General features: G+C 36.4%; 1 protein-coding gene across 1 annotated transcript in view; it reads left to right on the forward strand.

Moving 5' to 3' along the window:
- The window catches only part of CNTN5 (contactin 5), a 566,822-nt gene that overhangs the window by 451,639 nt on the left and 92,528 nt on the right, over positions 1-22,655 (forward strand). The window contains exons 12-13 of the mRNA XM_074214040.1: positions 4,333-4,491; positions 19,722-19,871. Coding sequence (XP_074070141.1) covers positions 4,333-4,491; positions 19,722-19,871 — 309 coding nt within the window. The remainder of the gene's footprint in view (positions 1-4,332; positions 4,492-19,721; positions 19,872-22,655) is intronic.

Here is a 22,655-nt window from a genome sequence, read left to right on the forward strand (position 1 = left end):
CAATAGTCACATAGGTGGCTAGTATCAAGGGCAAGATTCAAATTCTGAACCTCTGCCTCCAGAGCCACTGGGCCACAATGTAACTAGGATTTTTTTAATTGCATAAGGTATTGTTTAAATTTTCCAGTGGAATCTTCTGCTCTGAATTTATGAATACAGAATTACATAGATACTTGATGATGATGTTTGTCATTCCTTTTTGAAGAAGACATGACATCAGGGAGGTGATGCTATGACAAGAAAATGAATTGGATTTGAATGAGGGGGTGCTGTGCTAAGTCACCAGCCTCACTTTCTCCTCCAGAGTCATCTAGATCCAGTGACCAGATAAGAATCAGGTCGACTGGAGATGACCCTAAATGAGAGGCAATCAGGGTTAAGTAACCTGCTTACCCAAGGTCATATAGTTAGTCAAGTGCCAAGGACAAATTTTAACTCAGGTCCTCTGGACTCCAAGGCCGATAGTCTATCCACCTTAGCTACTTAAACAATGTCAAATTGCTTAGCCTTCCCCACTAAGGTAGCTTTCATATAGCTTATATATACCTTTGTACGTACCTGCTTATTTATATGTTGCCTCCCCGCTTAGAATGTAAGCTACTTGAAGGCAGGAACTGCTTTTGCTTTTCTTTTTATATCTACTATTTAGTATAGTGTGTAGAACATAACAAGAATTTTAAAAAGTGCTTATTGCCTGCAGACTTATTTAACTGATTTTTTGTTATTAAATTGAATTTTTATCAAATTTTATTATTTTTATTAAATTGAGTCATCTTGACTGAATATAACCTTATATTTTATTTAATATAATTAATAATATCTTAATTATAAACTAGTCCAAAATTCTACATTTCACTCTTTAAAGAAAAACTTAAATGACATTCTTGACAGGTTCATCCAGGCTTTGAAGAAATAATTTTTAATTGAAAAGCTTTTACATAAAGCATGGCATTATAAGACCTATTGTCCACTTAAACATAAATAAAAACTTAGGAAGAGGACTTAAAAATAGATTTTTTTCATCTGCACTATGAAATTTCAACTATACCAAAAATATTTTGATTCAATAAACAGGAGGTAGTAAGTTGACACTATTTGTGGTCATTTTGAGAACAAATATTTCAGAAATGCTGGTGTGAAACACTTCAGAGTCAGATAGTTAGTACATTGATCACTTTGTATTTTATTTCTTTAAATCTCAAATTTTAGTTTAAAATTTAATACAATCTAAATCACATCTATAAACAACATGACCAAATTGTTCATTTATTGAACAGATGGCAACCTTTTCCTGGTTAAATCTTGGTTTTTTAACAGAGGTAATAGTGGATTACTAAACAATTATATCAACATACCATTGTCATAATTTGATCATTAAATTAGAGAAAAGGACTTAATTGCAATTCTATAGATCCAGTATTGGATTTTAATAAAAACTCTGATCTTATAACTTAGCTATATGTTTTCTCCATTCTCAGCTATTCCTAGAGCACTGGGTTTTTTTTTCTTAGGCTCTTTTATTTAACTCTCTTCCCTCAAGACTTTTCAACTATAAATATAGCAAGCTAGGAAATTATAATCTTCTTCAGGGAAAGGACTATTTCATTTTTGTCTTTGTTATCTTTAAGGCCTAGAACAAGACTTTGGTGCTTAACAAATATTTGTTGAATGGGATTGAGTTGCTGAAACACCAAAAGAACATTACTGGAAGGATTTCCTATCAACCATAAATCTTGCTCCTGCTATTTTCAGGGTGTTCAAGGAAGACTACCAAGATAGTTATTTAGAGAATGTCTTAAATACATTTCCTTTTTTACTTCTCATGATAGTCTGCAATGTAGGTAGTGCATAGTTTCCATCTTACTGAAGGGAAAAGTATCATTCATTTCACTCAATAAACAGAAGAAGCAGAATTTGATCACAGTGTTTTTTCAGGCTTTAATCTGACTTTAATCAGACTTTTATTGACTAGTTCAGTAGATAATCTCACTGATGTGGATCATCTTCCCATTGGTGCAGATCCCAACCTTCCTCATTTTGTGCAATTTATGTCCACATTTTCATAGGGATTCAATTTACTGGTTGTTTTTTCTATTTTGTGAGTAATGATGTAGCATTTGATAAACTTTTGACTTTATCCATAATATATATTTCTTATAAACTATTCTTGGAAAACTCTTGAGATCTGTAATATGTTTAAAAATCCATCTATTGGGTTTTAAGCTCTTACATTATTTTTTCATTGACAAAAAAGTTATTTTTTCCCTTCCATCTATCACCACCTACTAAAGGAAAAAGAAAGAAAAGAGAAGAGAAGAGGAGGTTGGGAGGAATAGACCTAGAGTCAAGAACACTTGACTCTTAAAATTCAGCCTCAGATTTATGTGATTCTGGGCTTACTCTCTCTCTGTCTGCCTCTGTTTCCTCTACTTAGAATAGGGATGACAGCACCAACCTTTCAGGGTTTTTGAGAGAATCGAATGATTTAATTGTAAAACACAGTCCAGGAGATGGCACATAGTAAGTATTTAATAATTGCTTATTTCTTTCCTTTTTTTCTTCCTTTCCTTTTTTCCACCAAGTGATGAATTCCCTTGGGCCTTTGAAACTTGTGAATATCACTTACAAGGGAGGGACATCTATGTTGGAAGAAATAATTACAGATTCTTGAAGTGAATTTCTGTTAGTAATACTGTATCATAGAAGAAAATCAATGATGATATGTTTAAAAAGTTATATTCATGGGGCGGCTAGGTGGTGCAGTGGATAGAGCACTGGCCCTGGAGTCAGGAGTACCTGAGTTCAAATCCGACCTCAGACACTTAATAATTACCTAGTTATGTGGCCTTGGGCAAGCCACTTAACCCCATTGCCTTGCAAAAACTAAAAAAAAAAAGTTATATTCATGAAAGAAAATGACTGTATCTTGATGTTCTAATGTCCAATATGAAATAATGTTGCTAGTTTATTCACAACCAATCACCTTGAATATATAAACATCTTTTCACATTTTCTAATATTAGAAGTAAACATTAATTTTAGAACAAATACCTATGTTTCAAAGTAATGTCTTATTTTAGTGTTTTTGGTAACTTTTGAGTTTCTGTGCCAGTAAATTTGCAATATAACACACACAAACACTCACTCCTTTTTTAAAAAATAATTATAGTGAATTGCCAATGCAATTCATAAAATAACGCTGACTGTAAATGCAACGTCCCACTCCCATGGTCACTCTCTGTAAAAGATCTGTTCATCATATGATCTCTGCCACGCCTCATGTCATAGCCAGAAGATCCTATAGATATCTCAAAAGGTTTGCATACATAAATCAATGTTGGATGGATGTCTTAGCTAAGAATTAAATTCTAACTGATTTATAAATTCATTCACTGAAGTCATGTTTGTACTTTGGTTATCATCTCTATGCCATTCTTTCAAAAAGGATTTAATTATAAGGATTGCTATGATTAGGAAGATAAAAGTGCTTGATCACAAGTACATATGAATTGTTGATAGGTAGTTTTTATCTTGATTGTAGAGATGACTTTGGATCCAGGAAGAGCTTAGTTCAAATGCTGCCTCCTATACATTTTTGGTATGTGACCTTAGGCAAGTCATTTAATCCTTACAAAGACAAGTTGCAAATGAACTGCTAGTTAGCACTCCTCTTAGGTCAAACCATAGAAAGTCATATAAGAATTCCATTCCTTAGCTTTCACAAAAGAGACTCAACCTCTCTGATAGTTTCCCAAAATAAGTTTGCAGTAAGGGCCATGGTCTTTCTTAAGCTAATATATTATTGGATCCTAAATAATGAATTGACTAAAATCAAATCCCCACTCATAGACCTTAGCCCAAATTCAGTCCTCTAACCATAACAAAAGTATCATTTGTTGACAGTGTCTTAATGAAACCCAGAATTGTTTTTATTCCTAAGTGCTTTGTCTCAATCACCTTTAACTGCTGATTTTGTAAACTGTGAGCTCCCTCAACAGCTTTAGTCAATATTGGCATTTATTTCCTGAGCTTTGCTTCTCATTCTTTTTCTTTCACTGTGAAATGTGATGTTAATTGGTACTTGCCTCAAAGTATATAGTGAGAGAGCAAATCAAATCTGTAATTAATTTACCCCAGAAATCATGAACACAACTGTATCCCATGACTTGTGTTATCAATTTAGTTATTAAATATGTATTTCATTAAGGTGATTATACCCTTTGATCAGACCCTTATTGAAAATGCATCATCTCTTTGTCATGATGACTCAATTAAGGTTCACAAAATTATTTCCCTAAAGCTATAACTGTATTTCTTACTATTTGCCTATAGGTCCTCCAGGTCCCCCTGGCATCGTTATCGTTGAAGAGATCACAGAAAGCACAGCCACCCTGTCCTGGAGTCCTGCTGCAGACAACCATAGCCCCATTTCTTCCTACAATCTGCAAGCTCGAAGTCCTTTCTCCCTTGGCTGGCAAACAGTAAAAACAGGTAAGGGGGCTAATGGCAAAAAAAAAAAAAAAAAAAGAGAGAGAAACAAAAACAGACAGAAATAGAGAGATACAGAGACAGAGAGATAGTGACACAGAGAGAAAAAGCAAGAAACAAAGCGAGAGAGAGGGAGGGAGGGAGAGTGAGCTAAACGTTGCAATAACCAGTGAGTTAAAGTTTATGCCTTCCTTATCTCCCTTGAGTCACTCTTCACCCCCAAAGGAAACTAATCTTTAATTCCCCTTTCCTGTGAAAGGTCAGAAAGTGAATCCATGGTTTAAAGAGGATAGTAATGGAGGCAAATGTAATGTAAAGCTGTTTATTGAAGGAAGGAATGATGGATGGAGTCAGAACAGACTCCAGCAGTGAATAGTGGGGAGAGCATGCCTTTTATAGGGGGTGATATGGTTTCCATAGGGACTGAGAGTTTTTTGGGGTCTCCATGGAGGATATGTTTTGTTTGGGGTTGCCAAGGTGAGATTGGGAATTGTTTGGAGTTAAATAGAGGTTAGGATTCAACAGGGCTCTGGATAAGAGTGAAACTCAGACCTGGATGGAACATTCCACTCTTTTTAATTTTACAAAGGGGGGATTTGAGTCAGAGGTCAGTTTTTCTGGAGTTGCTTCCAACTGGAGGGGGGTGGTGATGTCATCAGGTACAAGAAAGGGTAAAGGGTGGGAAAGAAGTAGCATCACAGATTTATCCATCTGAGATGTTGCAGTTTTCATTGTCTTATAGCTGAAGGATGTAAGCATCCAAACAGAGAAGAACCTAAGAGGGATGCCAAAAAAGACCATAATTAGTGCAGTCAATATGGGAAGGGACCAAAGGAGTTTGTGGGAAGACTGGACCTAATTGGACCAAGAGTCATATGATTTTTCCCTAAGAAGTCAGGCTCTGTCAGTCAGTTTTTTAGCATCATCCCAGACCAGTGCAGACTGGTTAACAGCTTTCCTCTTACAAGAACAAATAGAGGCCTCTCTTCTCAGTGGTCAATGGGTCCTGCCTCCATCTTTTTTGGAAAGTTACAGTGGCTAGGGAATTCAGTTGATCTTGAATTTGTAGAAAGTTTTTGGCTATCAAGACTTTACTGGAGGTGTTGTGATAGCTTCTGGAAGTAATGCAGAGAAGTTGAAATGCCTCCTGATGATTGATGTTTGTCTTTATTCTCAAAGAAGACCATGGCATCAGGGAGGTGATGCCATGACAAGCATGTGAAGTGAATTGAGTGTAGTATGATTAAGTCAACAGCCTCACTGTCTCTTCCAAAGCCATCTGAGTCCATTGACCAGATAGGTATAAGGACAACTTGGAGATGACCCTGGATGCAAAGAAATCAGGTCAAGTGACTTCTCAAGGTCACATAGCTACTAAATTGCAAATTTCTGAGACTAGATTTGAACTTCCATCCTCCTAATTCCAAGTCCAGTGCTTTATTCCTTGCACTGCCTAGCCCCTAGCCCCTGCCCACTCCAGAATGGATCCCTAAATACTAGGAAAAGAATGAGAACATGGATCCTTCAGGACCTTGCATGTGTCTTGAGGATAATAGGAAGAGACTGTCATGAGTTGCAAAAGGGATTGTGCTACCCCAAGTTCAGTACAAAGTTTGGCTTCAATATCCATCAGTATTCTATGTTTGTCAGTAGTCTAGAGCAACTGGATTTAGTTCCTATGGTGGAAAGGTTAGTCTGAGAGCTACAAGCTGGTCAGTCACTACAGTACTGAGTACTAAGATCAGAATTAGAAGCTGTCAGGGACAGAGAGGCTGAGAATCAAAGCATATGGATGAACAGGTCATTTGCAGAGAAGACAGGGATATTTTGATCATTGGAATGAGGAAATTAGCAGGTTATAGTTGCAAGATTTTGCCTGCAAGAAGCTCACTGGGGTACTGGAGATAGGTTGTGATGGGGAGATGCAAAGCAGGACTTGAATATCCAAGGCAACAGGGCCAGTGATGAGGGCATTGACCAGAGAGGGAAGGGAAAGTGAAGAATAATAAATCATCGTAAAGTGTGAAAGCTGTGTTGGCTAGAGGGGTAGGGTAATTGCACAGGAGAGTATCCACAAAATCTAGGAAGGAGCTACCTGCTTCCATGTCAAAGGAAAGAAAAGAAGGGGTATAAAACCCTACAGATAAGAGGGCTGGGAGGGCTTGATACACAGTATTAAGAGAGAAAGAGAGAGCCAACAATTTTTTGCAAAGTCAGAATTGGTATAATTTAGTAGGAAATGAGCCAAAGCAAGGGTCTGATCTAAATGCTGGGAGGTTAGAAGTTGTTGGATTGGTGAGGCAGATAAGAAAAGGAAGGTCTGAAGGAAGTACAGATTGGAGAGCAAAAGAAGGTGAGTCATTGTGAAAGAAGGGAGGTATAAAGATAAATTTGTCCAGAGGAGAAATGGATTAATTTACCCTGAAGTCAAAGAAAGGAGACAGTAGAATTTATATCCTGTGGAAGTGGGGGAGGCAGTAATTACTAGAAAATTCAGAAATCAAGGCATGGATATTAGAGCTTAAAGCCTTGTCCAAGGGTCATTGGGGAGATAACCTCTGATTCACAGACAGAAAGATGAGGATCAGATAGACCACGAAGTGGAGCAATTGAAGCATCCCTGGAATCAGAAGGTAGTTTTAACCTGGAGGATTGAACATACTCAAAACCCTTAAGTTTACCAGCAGTAGGGGTAGGTGAGAATAACTTGGTAGGGACCTGTCCATTTGGGACTAAGGTTTTTAGTTTGTTTAGGAAAGAGTCTCAGCAGGACCCAGTTATACTTGAGGGGGGTCATATCTGGAGAGTCTGGAGAGGGGAGGGGAAGAGTTTGGTCTGCATGTACCCTCAGGAGGTCCCTTGTGAGCATAAGGGTGAGAATGTAAACCGCAATAGAGGGACCAAGTTGCCAAGGAGGAAAGGATATCTGTAAATGAGTTCAAAAGGGCTCACTCAAGCCTAGGGAGAAAGGAAATCCAGTCTGATCCTATTTCCATAGATAAGTTAAATGGGATTTTAAGATGAAATTTGTCTTCTCCACTTTGCCTGAAGACTGGGGTTTATATGATATATCAGAGTGCCAGGCGATGCCAAAGGATTGAGAGAGGAGTTGAGTGAACTTAGAAAAGACCAAAAGGTGAGCACATGGTTTAAGGAAGATAGCAATGGAGGCAAGTGGAATTTTAAAGCTGTTTACTGAAGAAAGGAATATTATACTGGGTCAGAACAGACTCCAGAAGTGGTAGTTGGGAGCACGTGCCTTTTATAGGGTAGGGGATATCGGAAGCAGGGAATTGTGATTTCCATAGGGAGTGAGTGTCATTTGGGGTTTTCATGGAGGATATGAATTGTTTAGGGTTTTGAGAGTTGTTTGAAGTTTCTGTGGAGTTAGGATTCATTTTCTCAGGAAACCATACTCAGCCAGGCTCCACTGGGCAAGATGAAACCCAGTCTGATATCCAACATACTGAATTCCATTTCTTCTCGTCTTCACTACAATATTCATTATTTGTCGACAAATATTATTTATGGACATATATGTGTGTGTTTGTGTGTGTGTGTGTGTGTGTATGTGTGTATGCTTTTGTTTGAGAGACAGAGACAGAAAGAGAGAGAGAGGGAGAAAGAACTGGACCCATTAGAATAACATTTCTTTTTTCTTAAGGATTCCCCTCAAAGCTTCCCTTGCACATGTGCAGGAGCCTACAATAGGAAAAATTTTAAAGATTATTAATTTCAAGTGAGGCACAAGATCCAGTTTGCATAAACTCATCTAAAACTTGCTAGTATTGAGGAGAATTCCTACAGACATCAAGTCAGGGTTCCATACTGATGGCATGTTTCTCTGAATACTTCTACACACAAATGGTATTTTGCTCATTATATAAAACCCTGAACTCTGAATATACTTCTCAATGCAATCTGCAATAATAGAAACCAGGTGGGTCAACCCACAATACAAAAATAAGATGAGATAAAAATACATAAGGCCAAGATTATACAGTGAAATGGGAAACTCATTAATCTAGTATGTGGGCATGCAGGTAACAGAGATTTGTTTTGCTTTTCTTTGATAGTTTGTTTTTTGTTTTTTTAATTCAGACCTGTGATTTTAAGAACTTTGGTGACATAAATATGTATTTTTTTTAGGTTTTTGCAAGGCAAACAGGGTTAAGTGGCTTGCCCAAGGCTACTCAGCTAGGTAATTATTAAGTGTCTGAGACCAGATTTGAACCCAAGTACTCCTAACTCCAGGGCCGGTGCTTTATCCACTATGCCACCTAGCTGCCCCTGACATAAATATGTATTCAAGAAAAAATGTTTAATAATTGTTCTATTTAACTGTTGATAATTGTCTGATCTATGAATTACTAGTCAGTACCATCCTCAGGTTTTTTCCTCTAGCAGCTTCAAATTTAAGAGTTCTATGAGCCCTGATTTCTAGGCAGATCCATCCTTTTAAAAGGGGGAAAGGCTATCACATGTAACTTCTGAGGAGTATCAAGTGAATTCATTATTAGAGAGCAAAAACCTTGGACTTTGCTCTCTATTACCATAAGTTATTCTGACCACCAACATCTAAAGTTGGCTTTCTTCCAACATCAAATTAGTTTTCATTCCAGATGAGTCTAAATCTTCAGGATGACACTGTGAGGCTGGATGTCTATCTCTGAGGAGAAAGTGAGCTACTGAGCATATCAAGGGTATATCTGAAGTCCAATATTTCCTTCTTTTATCCTTAGGGAAGTCCAAACCCCAAGGTAGACTCATAAGTCTAGGTACCTGTCTGCAACTCAACAAAAATGACCATCCCAGCTATTGGCATAGTGGACAGAGCACTAGATCTAGAGTCAGGAAGTCCTGAGTTCAAATCCAACTTCAGGTATTTACCAGCTATGTCACTTAACCAATGTTTGCCTCAGTTTCCTCAATTGAAAATGGAAATAATTGCATCTGCTTCAATTTGTCGTGAGGATAAAATGAGATAACATTTGTGAAAACTGCATTTCTGTTTCTCAATTTCCTTATAAAAACATAATGTCTAAAGTGCTTTTCAAATCTAACATTTGTTTTTCTATGATACACAAAGAAGAATTCTTTGATTTTTGGCACACAATGGCCACTATATAAATGCTTATTCTCTCTTCTCCCATGGCAAGCACTAGAATGCTCAGAGAGTTGCTCCTTTAGCAACTTCAGGTTGATATCCCTTCTCAGAAGAAAGAAAAGACCTAAGCCATAGGATAATACTAGGAACTAGATGTCAAAGGAACTCTAATACCCTGCAGAAAGAAAAAGAGAATTGTACTGATGGGTACCTTTATGTACTTTCTACCTATTTTATGGATGCTTAGAAATTCTTTGTCTTTTCTGTATATTTTCTTTAGGGTGAAAGAAAGGCACTCCTATAACAACTACACAAGCATTCATACTCACTCACATACACACACACACACACACACGCACACACACATTCTCACATTCTTTCCTACTGTGTGTATATATATATATATATATGTACTGTACTTTCATATATATGGTATATATGCTTATAAATATTATATGTATTTCATATATATGAAAAATATGCATGTCTATATATTCACAGATGCATATGCACATATGTATGTGTATAATTTCTTCATATATGTTTTATCTTGAATGCTTGCTCAGAACTAAGACCTTTTAATCCATATATGTAGTAAGGATTTAGACTTGAATTGTATTCAACCTCTATTTTGACATTTCCTAGAAGGCTGCTATAGAAGCAAAGGTCAAAACCAGTCCAGGCTGGGCATGGTGGCAGAAAACTATCCCTCTTACTAAGGGATCCTTAGACTAATATATTGTTGAGTTTCTCAGCATTCTGAGGAGCAATAGGACTGAAGTCAATCAGGAGTCCACAGTTTCTGGCCTCACTGGGGTGAGACCCCAAGAAGGGGAAAGCCATCATCATGCTGCTTAAGAGGGACAAACCAGCATACGTTGGAATCAAAACAGGTCAAAGCTTCCATGCCCATCAGCAGTGGGGTCAGGTCTGACTTACAAACCCAGAAAGATAAGGACCCCTAATTTCAAAACAAAAACAAAAACCCAGTCCAGGTTGCATCACACTGTAACATGCTAGGCCACAACAGTTAAACGCTGGGAACTCTTGACTTACATAGAAGCAGTTCAGTCTTGGAAGCTATCTCTATCCTTCCTCCATATTATTCTTTCTTTGACTCCCTGACTCAGAGTTAATTCAACAAAATGGTAGACTATAGCTTGATAAAAATTTATTTCCAGGTTTACACAGAAGTTGGTTAGAAGATCTCCACCTCCCATGGAGGCACTAAAGATAATGGTGCATATATTTATTACCAGAGATCCAGGATTTCATCATAACAAAAATGTAGAAAATACAAAGGATTATGAGAGCCAATTCACAATGCAAAAAAATAAAATTTTCCTCTTCTGTTACGTCCACCTTTCCTCAGAGTATTTTACAGTCTCCATAATCAACCATTCAACCTAATATGTGCCAGTACAGGGGAGAAAAAGACAAATATGATCAAAAAAATGCTCTCAAGGAAGTTACATTCTTTTTTTTTTGGTGGGGCAATGGGTCTAAGTGACTTGTCCAAGGTCACACAGCTAATACTTATCAAATGTCTGAGGTTGAATTTGAACTCAGTTCCTCCTGACTCCAGGGCCTGTGCACTGTCTACTGAACCACCCAGCTGCCCTAGAGGTTATATTCTAATGGAGGAAAATATGTATACATAAGGATATGTAAAATTACTAGTTTGAAGAAGGAAGGCACTAATATCTGGTGAGAGGACAATCCAGAGAGGTGGCATTTGAGCCAATTCTTGGAGAACATCAAGGATTCCTGAAGAGGAAGGGGAAAAGGAAAAGAATTATAGGCATAGAATTGTGGTTTCAAAGGCACATTAGACATGGAAATGTGTGTGTATGTGTATGTGTGTGCATGTGTGTAACAACAAGCAGGACAGTATAGCAGGATTATTTTTTTTTAGGTTTTTGCAAGGCAAATGGGGTTAAGTGGCTTGCCCAAGGACACACAGCTAGGTAATTATTAAGTGTCTGAGACCGGATTTGAACCCAAGTACTCCTGACTCCAGGGCCGGTGCTTTATCCACTGTGCCACCTACCTGCCCCTATAGCAGGATTATTAAGAAGGGAAAGATTGTCATGTGCTTTTGCAGAGTTGGTACATTACAAAAAACTGCTTTCTCAGTGTAAGAAATGTCAAACAATATCAGATAGAGCCTGGAAAGTAAATGTTGGTGAAGACTGTAATTTTCTGGCTAGGTCATCATAAGCATAGCTGGCAAGGCAGATCTAGTTATTAACAACTTTACAGAGTTTGGCATGTCAATAAAAACAAACAGAGTTATGTTAACATGTGTTAACTCCCAGAGTTTGGTCTTAAAAAAAGTTAACATTCATGTTCATTAGTTCTCTAGACTTGCAGTTATACATGTGAGGGACCCAGTTAGGAATTGAACCAAAAATGAGATTTTTGAAAAGCATATTTATAGAGTCATATATCAGAAGGTAGGATCAGAATTGATCATCCCATCACGGGAATGTCCTTAAACTCAGGTTGTTGCTCATATCACCTCCTTTTTGTGTCTTATCCACAAAGCATGGTAATCTTCCCCTCAGTGCTATTTGTTGAGATTTGAAAGACAAATACATATTTTCCTCCATTAGAATATAACCTCTAGGGGCAGCTGGGTGGTGCAGTGGACAGTACACAGACTCTGGAGTCTGGAGGAACTGAGTTCAAATTCAACCTTAGATTTTTTTTTTTTTTTAGGTTTTTGCAAGGCAAACGGGATTAAGTGGCTTGCCCAAGGCTACACAGCTAGGTAATTATTAAGTGTCTGAGACAGGATTTGAACCCAGGTACTCCTGACTCCAGGGCCGGTGCTTTATCCACTATGCCACCTAGCTGCCCCAACCTTAGATATTTGATACATATTAGCTGTGTGCCCTTGGTCAAGACACTTAGCCCCATTGCCCCCACCAAAAAAAAAAGTTTGATAGTGCTTATTTAGAATTGTTCTACTACAGATTTTGGAAACAATTGGCAATCAGTTGAATTTATTTGGGGTAGGGAGAATGGAGTGACATACTTAGATCTCACATTAGAAGAATATTTTTGGCAACTAAGTAGAAAGTGTATTGAGTAGGGAGATAACTCAGGCAGGGAGATCAATTAAGAAGTTAATATAATAAGGTATAGATATGAGATGTTAGAGTCAAAAATGACAGCAATGAAAAATTCAGAAGAGTGCAGATTTGGAGAAAGAGAAAATATGTTGTGTTTTGAACATTTTTTTTGAAATGTTTCTGGGAAATTTAGTTTGAAATGTCCAATAATCAATTCATGATGTCAGATCTCAGGATAGTAACAAGATATGATGATGATGATGATGATGATGATAATGATGATGATGATTGATGATGATGTTTGTCCTTCATTCTTGAAGAAGACCACAACTTCAGGGAGGTGATACCATGACAAGCACATGAATTGGATTTGAGTGAGGGGGTGCTGTGTAAGTCACACTCACTGTGTGAGTCTCACTTTCTTCTCCAGAGCCATCTGAATCCAGCCACTAGATATGAATCAGAGATGGCCCTATATGAGAGACAATCAGTGTTGAGTAACTTGTCCAAGGTCACCGTTAGTGAGTGGTCAAGTGTCTGAGATCCCATTTGAACTCCCATCATCCTAACTCCAAGTCTCTATTCACTGATATTCACTGATATATAGACTTGAGTGTTAGCTGTATAAGATAATCATTAAAATCATGGGAGATGCTAAGCCAAATTCCAGATGGCTTGGAAACTAGAAGAATAGAGTGTCATTTATTAAACACTTACTTTGTGTTAGACATTGTATTAGGAGTTTTATACATATTATTTTATTGGATCATTACAACAATCTTGTGAGTTAGGTAGCATTGCTGCCAGAGAGCATCTGGGGGCAGGGGGAGGATCTGAGAGAGACAGTTTTGGTTCATTTTGGGTGATGAAATCACCAGACCCTCTGAATCAGGAGGGTAAGACGGTACAGGTTGCTGCAAAGTTCACCAATTACTACAAAAAGTTCCCAAGTTACTACAAAAAAAAAAAAGGTCACAGATTACTACAAAAAAAGCTCACTGATTAAGTCCTTTAACAAAGTACAGAAAGTAAGTTTTTAAGATGATTAATAAGTTTAAGTAAAGAAGAGATCCCCTACAAGCTGGACTGGGGAGAACAGCAAGTTAAGGAAGGGGAGAAAAAAGGGAAAGGGATGGGAAGCAGTGGGGAGATAGTGAGTGGACTTCAATCAGCATAGATGCAGCTGCATGAGACTGGGACCACATGGGTCCAGTGGCATGGAGAAGAGAGTTGGAGAGTTTGGGGGAATCACACTCCTCAGAGTAGGCTACCCTCCAAAGTAAGGTAGGTCATCAAGGTATGAGCAAGAAGGAAGGGCAATAGGGGCAGGAGAGTTTACCCAGTGAGGAAAGGTATAGGAGAAAGAATATCCTCCTGGGAAATTGTGCTCCCCTTGAGTGGACTCCTCCAAGGAGGATGAACCAGCAGGGAATAAAGTAGTAAAGAAAGGCAATGGAGTGTGAGAGGTTATTTAGGGCATTTCACTTCCCCAGAGATGGCTACCCTGCAAAGGAAGAAGAGCAATCAGGGAATAAATTGTAAAGGAGAGCATAGGGGAGAGGGAACCACACTTCCCCAGAGCAGGCTACCTTCACAGGATGATAAGCAACTCAAATGAGGTGTGAGTGGAGTTTTTAAAGGGGTAGGAAGATGAGGGAAATTAGGTATACTTTGATGGGGGCAGTAATTTAGAGAGCAGAGATGAAGTAATTAGGGTTATATAGCTGAAGGGTGGTAGTTAAAAGATTTAATTCTTTCAGGCTAGGGCAGAGAACCATTATTTTGTTGTTAGAGGCTTATTTTGTGCCCTGGGGTTAGAGATTTATTGAGTCCTTGCCAGGGAGGGGCAAGGTACTTTACTTAACGTTCATTGACCTCATCTCATAGTTTGCACAGTGGATTAGGGGAGAGAGGGGCTTTAATGTTAAAGTAAGTTATATGGTATATTATCAGTATAGAGGGAACAGATTAATAGTTGTAAAACATACAAGCTGAACTGTCCAAAATTTCACCTACTTTAGCATTAGGATCCTGATTTAAAACTGAGGAAACTAAAGCAGAGGTTAAGTGATTTGCCTAGGGTCACACCGCTAAGTTACTGAGGTTGGATTTGAACCCAGGTCTTACTGTCTCCAAGCTCAACACTATCCACTGCACTACCCTCTACCTAACTAGAAATGAAAAAATAACAGAAAACTCAGAAGACTCAATATAATAAAATGAGTAGTTTTTTAATCCTTTAAGAAAGATTCATTTTCAGAGAACAAGTCTGGTGCCAGTATCCATGGTAACTGAGCTTCTGTGGTTGGATTCCGGAAGTGAAATGACCATTTGGTGAATTGTTGGCTGTGCCAGTCCCTGACTCTTGTCACATTTCACAACAAATGCTTCCTTGAACTTGGAGGATAAATAAAGCTTTGCATAAGTCTCCCTCCTATAAACATTCTTCAAGAATTGGCCACTGTCAACAGAGACAATAAATAAGGGAACTTATCACAATGGAACATCCCAAGCTCACTTTGAACATGATAAGTGGCCACTGACTTTGCCTAGCATGGTGACTACATCCTTTCTGAAATGAATGGCCCAGAATATGAAGAGATGATGAAATACCCCCATGTAACAGATATTATGTCCAGTTATGGGAGGGAAATTATTTCTCTCTCACACAATCCCTCTTCTTTACCTTCTGAAGTAAACAAACTCCCATATCCCCTCTAGCTGGGTTCCAAGTCTTTGTTTCAGGAATCACCATAGGCAAAGAATCCATCACCTAAATGGTAAGCCTCATAGTAAATAGCCTCTCTGCACTTAGCTAGATGGCTCCTTTCACATCAGACACAATCTTTTAAAGGTACACAACCCAAAGCATTTGTTCTTTGGTTTAGGAGCTTCTAGAACTTGTTGCTAGATTTCAATGAATTTTATAAAAATATATAAATTCCAAGTCTGACTAAAAAGTCCGTGATAAATTGAAAGAAGCCTTATAAAATGGAATTTTTAAAAGGCATCTGTGATTCCTTTTGTAACTTTCAGCTAGTTCCATTTGAATGTAAAAATATGAGTAGTAGAATTCTCTTTAGCAATTCAAGTAGAGACTGACTTAGGAGCTTGACTGAGCATATCCCATAGTTAAGTGACAGACCCCAGGAATAAGTAAAAGCAGTTCCTTAAAGCAGCCCCTGAGAAGAGAATAATTTTTTCCTCCTGAATGAAGTCTAAAAGTAACCATAGCAAATAGACATTTTAGCCTGCAGGCCAGCTTAAATCAAATTACTTTTCCCTCAGAAAAACAGACATTTCATTCATGTTACCCAGAAAGTATAGTGAGTTGATTTCTTTGACTAAGTCTACATAGAGCTACCAGTTCAACTCTCTTGGCTGAATTAACTTTTCAGTTCAACAACCTTTTGAATAATTTTCATTAAGATGCCTATTGTTTGAATAAGTTCACCAATGGACAAATTGTTATTTTGGCATTAAGGAGATATCAGTTCTAACTAATTGGTAACTGGCAAATTTCTCTAGTTATTTTTTTTTCTTATGAAACAGTGTCAGTGAGATATGGTCCCTCAAGAAATATTGGGTTTTCTATTTCCTTTAATCTCCTCCTGTTTCTTCCTGGGAACACAGCTTGCATGTGTTATACAGAATTGTCCCCATAGTTACAGGAAATATATCTTTGTAAGAAGAAAAATAATACATGGCTATAAAGGCTTTAAAAAGATTTGTTTGGGAATAAAAGCTACATTATCTTTAATCTGCACAGGATTTATGTTTCAAATCAAAATCCTAATAAAAAAAGATGTTTGTCCCTTAATCTGTTCCACATTGTGTGCAATTTCATCAAAAGTTTTAATTTCCTCCTCAAGCTTTTACAATTATTTCAAACCTTTCCTCTTTACAATGAGCTTAGTAAATCCAAGTTAACTTTTTGCTATTATATTATTATTATTATTATTATTATTTTATTTAAAGGTCACCACAAACTGAAAACCAGACACCAAAGAGTGTATTAAGCTGGAAACAGGAAACCGTTTTTATAAATAAAGACTTAAATGTCATCAAAAGTCAAAAATTAATTTTATAAATGACTATCATACTTAGCACTCTGAGCTAAGGTCAGATTCCAGCTTTCAGGGGACAATTTTATTCATACTGCCAGAAAAAAAAGAGCAAACCTTCTCAACCATTTCAAAGATTCTCTGAAGAAGAGCTCAATTGCAACCACAGTGAAGAAACCAATAATTCTTCCCTAGTAAAGCCAGACTTTACAAATATCTACTTTGGGTGTGATTTGCTGATTTCAAGCTCTTGTTATTCTTGAAAACAACTTGATTATACCCAAGCCTAAATTTTCTTTTTTCATTTTACTAATGTGTTTTTTATATTCTTAATTCGAAATATCTCCCTTGCCACTGTACTCAGAGAACTATCCTTTATAACAAAGAATAAAAAAAACAAAAAACAATTCAGCAAATCTTATGAACCCATTAGCCAAATTCCCCAATATTTACAGTTGCTGTACCCAAAATCTTTAATCTTCTTAAAGGTGAGAAAGTTGTATGTTTTCTCTTCTCTAAAGCCAAGCATGATTATTATAGTTCTAATAGCATTCATTTCCAGTTTTTTTTGTTGTTGTTGCTATTCTTTCCATTTGAACTGCCATAATCATATATGTATATATATATATGTATATATGTATATATATCTTCCTATGATTCTCTATATTCTTGTTTCATTGTTTTTGTGGCACTATATTCCATTGCATTCAATATGCTACAACTTATTTAGCTCTTTCACAATATCTGCTTGACAAATGAAGCATTTCTAAGTGAGACTTTAGATGAATAGGATATTTAAAAACTAATGATTATTGCCGAATTCTCTGACCTTCCAATAATACCGAATCAAGACCCTATATGTTATTATGAAAAAAATCAATGAAATAAAAACAGATTATACTAATTTTGGGAAAATTCTATTTCCTTAGAGAGGGTACTTATTCTCTCATTTGTTCTGCCAAAAATGTCCAGTAGAACTAAGTCAGAGTGATGTCATAAAGATTATTGTATTTTCAAACATCTGTGGAATTGAATCCTTTCTGTCACTTACTACTTGTATGACCTTAAATAAACTATTTAATTCTTCCGAGGGCTTCATTTCATCATTAATATAATAAACTAATTGAACTATATTTTCCTTTTATGTCTAGATACTAGGATGGAATATCTTGACATGGAAAAAATGTTAGTGAAATGTATATAACAAAAGGATTTTAAATTCAGAGAACAATTTTTCCTTGATAGGAAAAATTCTTCAGCAAAGATCTCAAATTTATCTTTAAGAGGATTTTAATCCATTTAATGATTACTTTGCTAAATTCTGTATGCAATTCATACTCAAGAATCAGCACAAAACATTGGATAAAAAGCTGACCCCAAAGCCTGGATTTAAACCCTTCATCTGACAGTTGTCAGCTGTGTTACCCAGGGCAAATTATTTAAGCTTTCAATGTTGCAGTCTATAAACCGTAAGGGGGAGCTAGGTAGCACAGTGCCCAACCTAGAGTTAGGAAAACCTGAGTTCAAATGTGACCTGAATCAATTAATAGCAATGTGATTCTGGATAGTCACTTAACTTTGTTGGTCTCAGTTTTCTCATTTGTAAAATGATCTGAAGAAGGAAATGGCCAACACTTAGAATCCTTACCCAAAAATCCTTACCAAAAAAAGCCCAAATAGGTTCACAAAGAATTAGACACAACTGAAATGGAAACGGCAAATATGCTCTAAGACTATAGGTTGAAGAGAAGGTGCCACCTTACATTGGAAAGGGGATTTTTTCTCATTTGAAAGTTCCTCATATCAGTTAAATCACAGATCTTATCCCAATCCCAATCCCTCATCCATACCTCAAAATAGTTCAATTTGGAAATAATAAATTAGAAGTTGGAAAAACATCTGAACTTCTAATAACTATATAACCTTAAGCAAATCTCTTTCCCAAAATATTTTTCATGAAATTTAAATTGGAAGATGTTTTAGTTGTCACTCAATAACCTATGCATCATTCAATACAACTCCTCATTTTATAATAAAAAAAAAGTGAAGCAAAAAAAAAAAAAATCAGGGTAAACTTGTCCAAGATCACACCATTTCAAGTCGTACTGCTTTGTTCTTTCATTAAAAAATTCTTACTTTGGTGTCTCATTAACGGGATGGAACCAACCCTAATTTCTAAAAGATCAAGGGATCAGAACCTGGAAAGGTTTTAATAAAATGCTTGCTAATGAGTCATGGTTTAAATACTATAATAGATGGTTTATCAATCAAAAAGTTTTGTCACCAGGCACTAGATGTTCAGCCACTAGATAGTGAATTGTGTCAAGCTATGAGATTTTTGCAACTGTCTATTAAGCAACTAGGAGGCACAGTGGGAAGAGTGCCAGGCAAGGAGGAAGAAAGACCCAAATTCAAATTTGACCTCAGATGCTTGCTCTGTTATCCTGAGCAAGTCACTTAACCTCATTTACTCAATTTCCTCATCTGTAAAATGGAGACAGAAGTGATGAAACACTTTCATATCTTTGTCAAAAAAATTCTAAATGTGATCACAAAAAGTCAGATACAAGTGAAGCAAGCAAACAACAACAACTAAGGTATTAAGGTTAACAATTTACATCACTGAGGAATTATGTTCTCTCCCAATGAAGATGAATATGTTTTGAAAAATTGGAGTAATATTTTACTATTCAGAAAAATTATAGCATGATTGCTACCAAAGATGACATTTATGTATATGAATGAGTAGTATAATGTGATTTTTTTTCAACTATCTGTAGTAATGTATGAAAGTACTTATTTTCTGAAGATTATATTTTCATTTTGCTAATGAGGCTAGAATTGAGGTCATGGTCATGTGTCACAAGACATTCTGTATTGACCTGTGGGTACTGTTAGAGGCTGTGATCTATTTGATTGCCACTCACAACAGCATATAAAGTTTTCCAGAAACCACAGTAGCTTGAAATTTGCTTCCTTTTTCAGTCCCAGAAGTCATAACAGGAGACATGGAATCTGCCATGGCTGTGGACCTGAACCCCTGGGTAGAATATGAATTCAGAGTGGTGGCGACTAATCCTATTGGGACAGGAGATCCGAGCACACCATCTAGAATGATCCGAACTAATGAAGCAGGTGAGGATCTTGAAAACTGGAGCTCCTCATCTGGGGCAACTTTGAATGACTAAGAAATAACAAAAAAGGGGATGAAAGGGACTTTTAAACAAAAATAAAAACTTTATTAAATTTGTCTATACAAGATTAAAATAGAATACTCTTTCTGCATTAAGGTCTTTTAGCACTACAAAACTATAAATTCAGTTTAATAAGTATTAATTGAATACCTATTGTGAAATAAAGACAAAAAGTAAACAATTCCTGTCTTCAGGAAGCTGACATGCGACTATAAAGCAGAGATATAATACTTAAATAGATTAAATAAGCAGGAAGTATTTTGAAGAGCACTAATCTCTAGTAGAATTGGGAGAGAATTGACCCATTGAAGAGGTAACCACTGAAGGGAGGATCAAAGGAAAATGTGATTTTAGAGGGATAGAAATGAAGAAAAACCTATTCTACATATAGATTATAGCACTTGAGAGTTCAGAAATTGAATATAGACTTTGGAAGAAGCTAATCATCTAGTTTAGTTTGGACAAAGAGTATATAAAGGAGTGTAAGGTGAAACAAGATTGGAAAGTGAGGTCAGAGTCAGATTGTAGAGGGCTTAAATGCCATGTTACAGGACCAACTGAAGGAAGTAATCAGAATAAATATGAAATAGAATTTTAATTCAACATTTATTAAGTGCCTACTTAGTGCTATCCATTGTTGCTAAGTGCTGAGTAAGATACAAAGTTTAGGTGAGGTCCAACTCCAGCCATCATGTCACTTATAGTTGCAAAAGAGAATAGGACACAAATCAATATAGTATAAACTGAAATTTGATACTGTCTAAAGTTGGAGTCTGATGCTTACTATGGCATGACAGTAATAGTGGTTTCTCAAAGGTTAGGTGGACTAGAAGAACACAAGCACAGGCACATCTTGTCAATTTAGCCAGTCTTTGCATAAACATCCAGTAACATATAGACAGTTGGAGGTGCTGGGTGTTGTATTAGAAGAAGTGTCATAGATGTAGATCTCAATTTACAATTATCAATTACGATTTATCAATTGTAAGAGAATACCACTTGGATTCAATAGTCTAGGGATCAAGGACCAGTTCCAATAACATCTCTGATCCTCAGTTTCCTCCTTTGAAAAATGAGATTAGTAATTTTTTACTAGTTTGTAAACCTCAAAGCTCTATTTAAAAGTATCATTGATTATTTGAGAATCTTCTTATAAAAATGATATTTGAAGCCTCTGGAGTATATAAACTTGGCAGATCAGAAAGTCTAAAAAAAAGAAAGTACCTAAAAAAAGGAAGGAAAACATAGTCTATATTTCATGTTTAAATAATTAAAGTAACATTGCTCAAGGGTCCGAACAATACGATGTTCTATTTTTTGCTTTACTAAATTCTGAATTTGATCTATAGTCACAGTAATCTCCAGGAATTAGCAGCTATTTATGAAGAACATGTCATGTCAGATTAAGTCCATTTACTTTCATTATAGTTATTAGTCTAATGAGAATTTTTCCCTTGGACCCCATTTAACATGTGGTTTCAAAAAATTTCTTATCAGTTTCCATGTAATATTTTGTATTATGTTTGTATTATGATTATGTCTTCTCCTTTGTATTGTGATTATGTCTTCTCCTTATAGGTAGATCCATGACAATAAAGATTGTCTTATGCAAATTTTTTTAGTTCCTTCAGAATCTGACATTATATTTTGCATGATCAACAAATTAAAAATGAAGGAATAATTGATTAATGGTAAGTTGTGAACATAGAACATATATATTTTGGCTCTTGGTATTCTTATGCACAAAATGAAGAAATGGAGCCTAAAGAAAGACACAATATGAGTGGCTTTGTTACTGACTGAATAATCTGAAGATATCTAGGAGCTGTCCTCAGCCCTGTTCTTTTTTTATCACTGTCTTAGATGAAGATAGAAATACTTACCAACTTTGAAGATAACCCAAAGTAGAGAAGAATAGCTATTATTGGCAATTAATATATTCTAAGGGGGGGAAGAATTTGCTGTTTAGAATAGTTTCCTTGAAGTCTAGAAAATCTGAGTTCAAATAGTGCTTCAAATACGTTACAAACTATATGACCAAAGCAGGTCACTTAACCATTCAACCCTGATTTTCTCATATATAAAATGAAATAATAAAACAGCACATAAGACTATTATGAGGATAAAATGATATCATATATTTAATTAAAGTGGAGTGTGTACCTTAAAAACACTAGATACTTGTTATCTATGAAAAAATAAGGTTCCCTCACAAACTAGCAATAGTCTAGAGTAACGAAACACACCCCACAAGATGAATAACTGTTGGGGATAAGAATGGAAGGCAGAGATTTGTGGGATGGGGATAGGTTCAAAGTAAGAGGACAGAAGTCATATTTTGAAAGAAAAACACTAATGTTAAGCCAATTCTGAGTCAATACTGTTATATGGACATTTTTAAAAAATAGTTAATGTTGGGGTGGCTAGGTGGTGTAGTGGATAAAGCATCAGCCTTGGAGTCAGGAGTACCTGGGCTCAAATCTGGTCTCAGACACTTAATAATTCCCTAGCTGTGTGGCCTTGGGCAAGCCACTTAACCCCATTTGCCTTGCAAAAACCTAAAAAAAATAGTTAATGTTGGGCTATACTCATGTAGTGTCAAGAACTAGGGAACTATAATAAAATATATTACTATAATAAAAACTATCATAATAAACTATCATAAATAACGAAATATAGTTTACTAGTCAAATCACCCCTGAGGTACGATATTTAATCCTCAATA

The sequence above is a fragment of the Macrotis lagotis genome, chromosome 1, assembly GCF_037893015.1.
Source record: "Macrotis lagotis isolate mMagLag1 chromosome 1, bilby.v1.9.chrom.fasta, whole genome shotgun sequence".
NCBI lineage: Eukaryota > Metazoa > Chordata > Mammalia > Peramelemorphia > Peramelidae > Macrotis > Macrotis lagotis.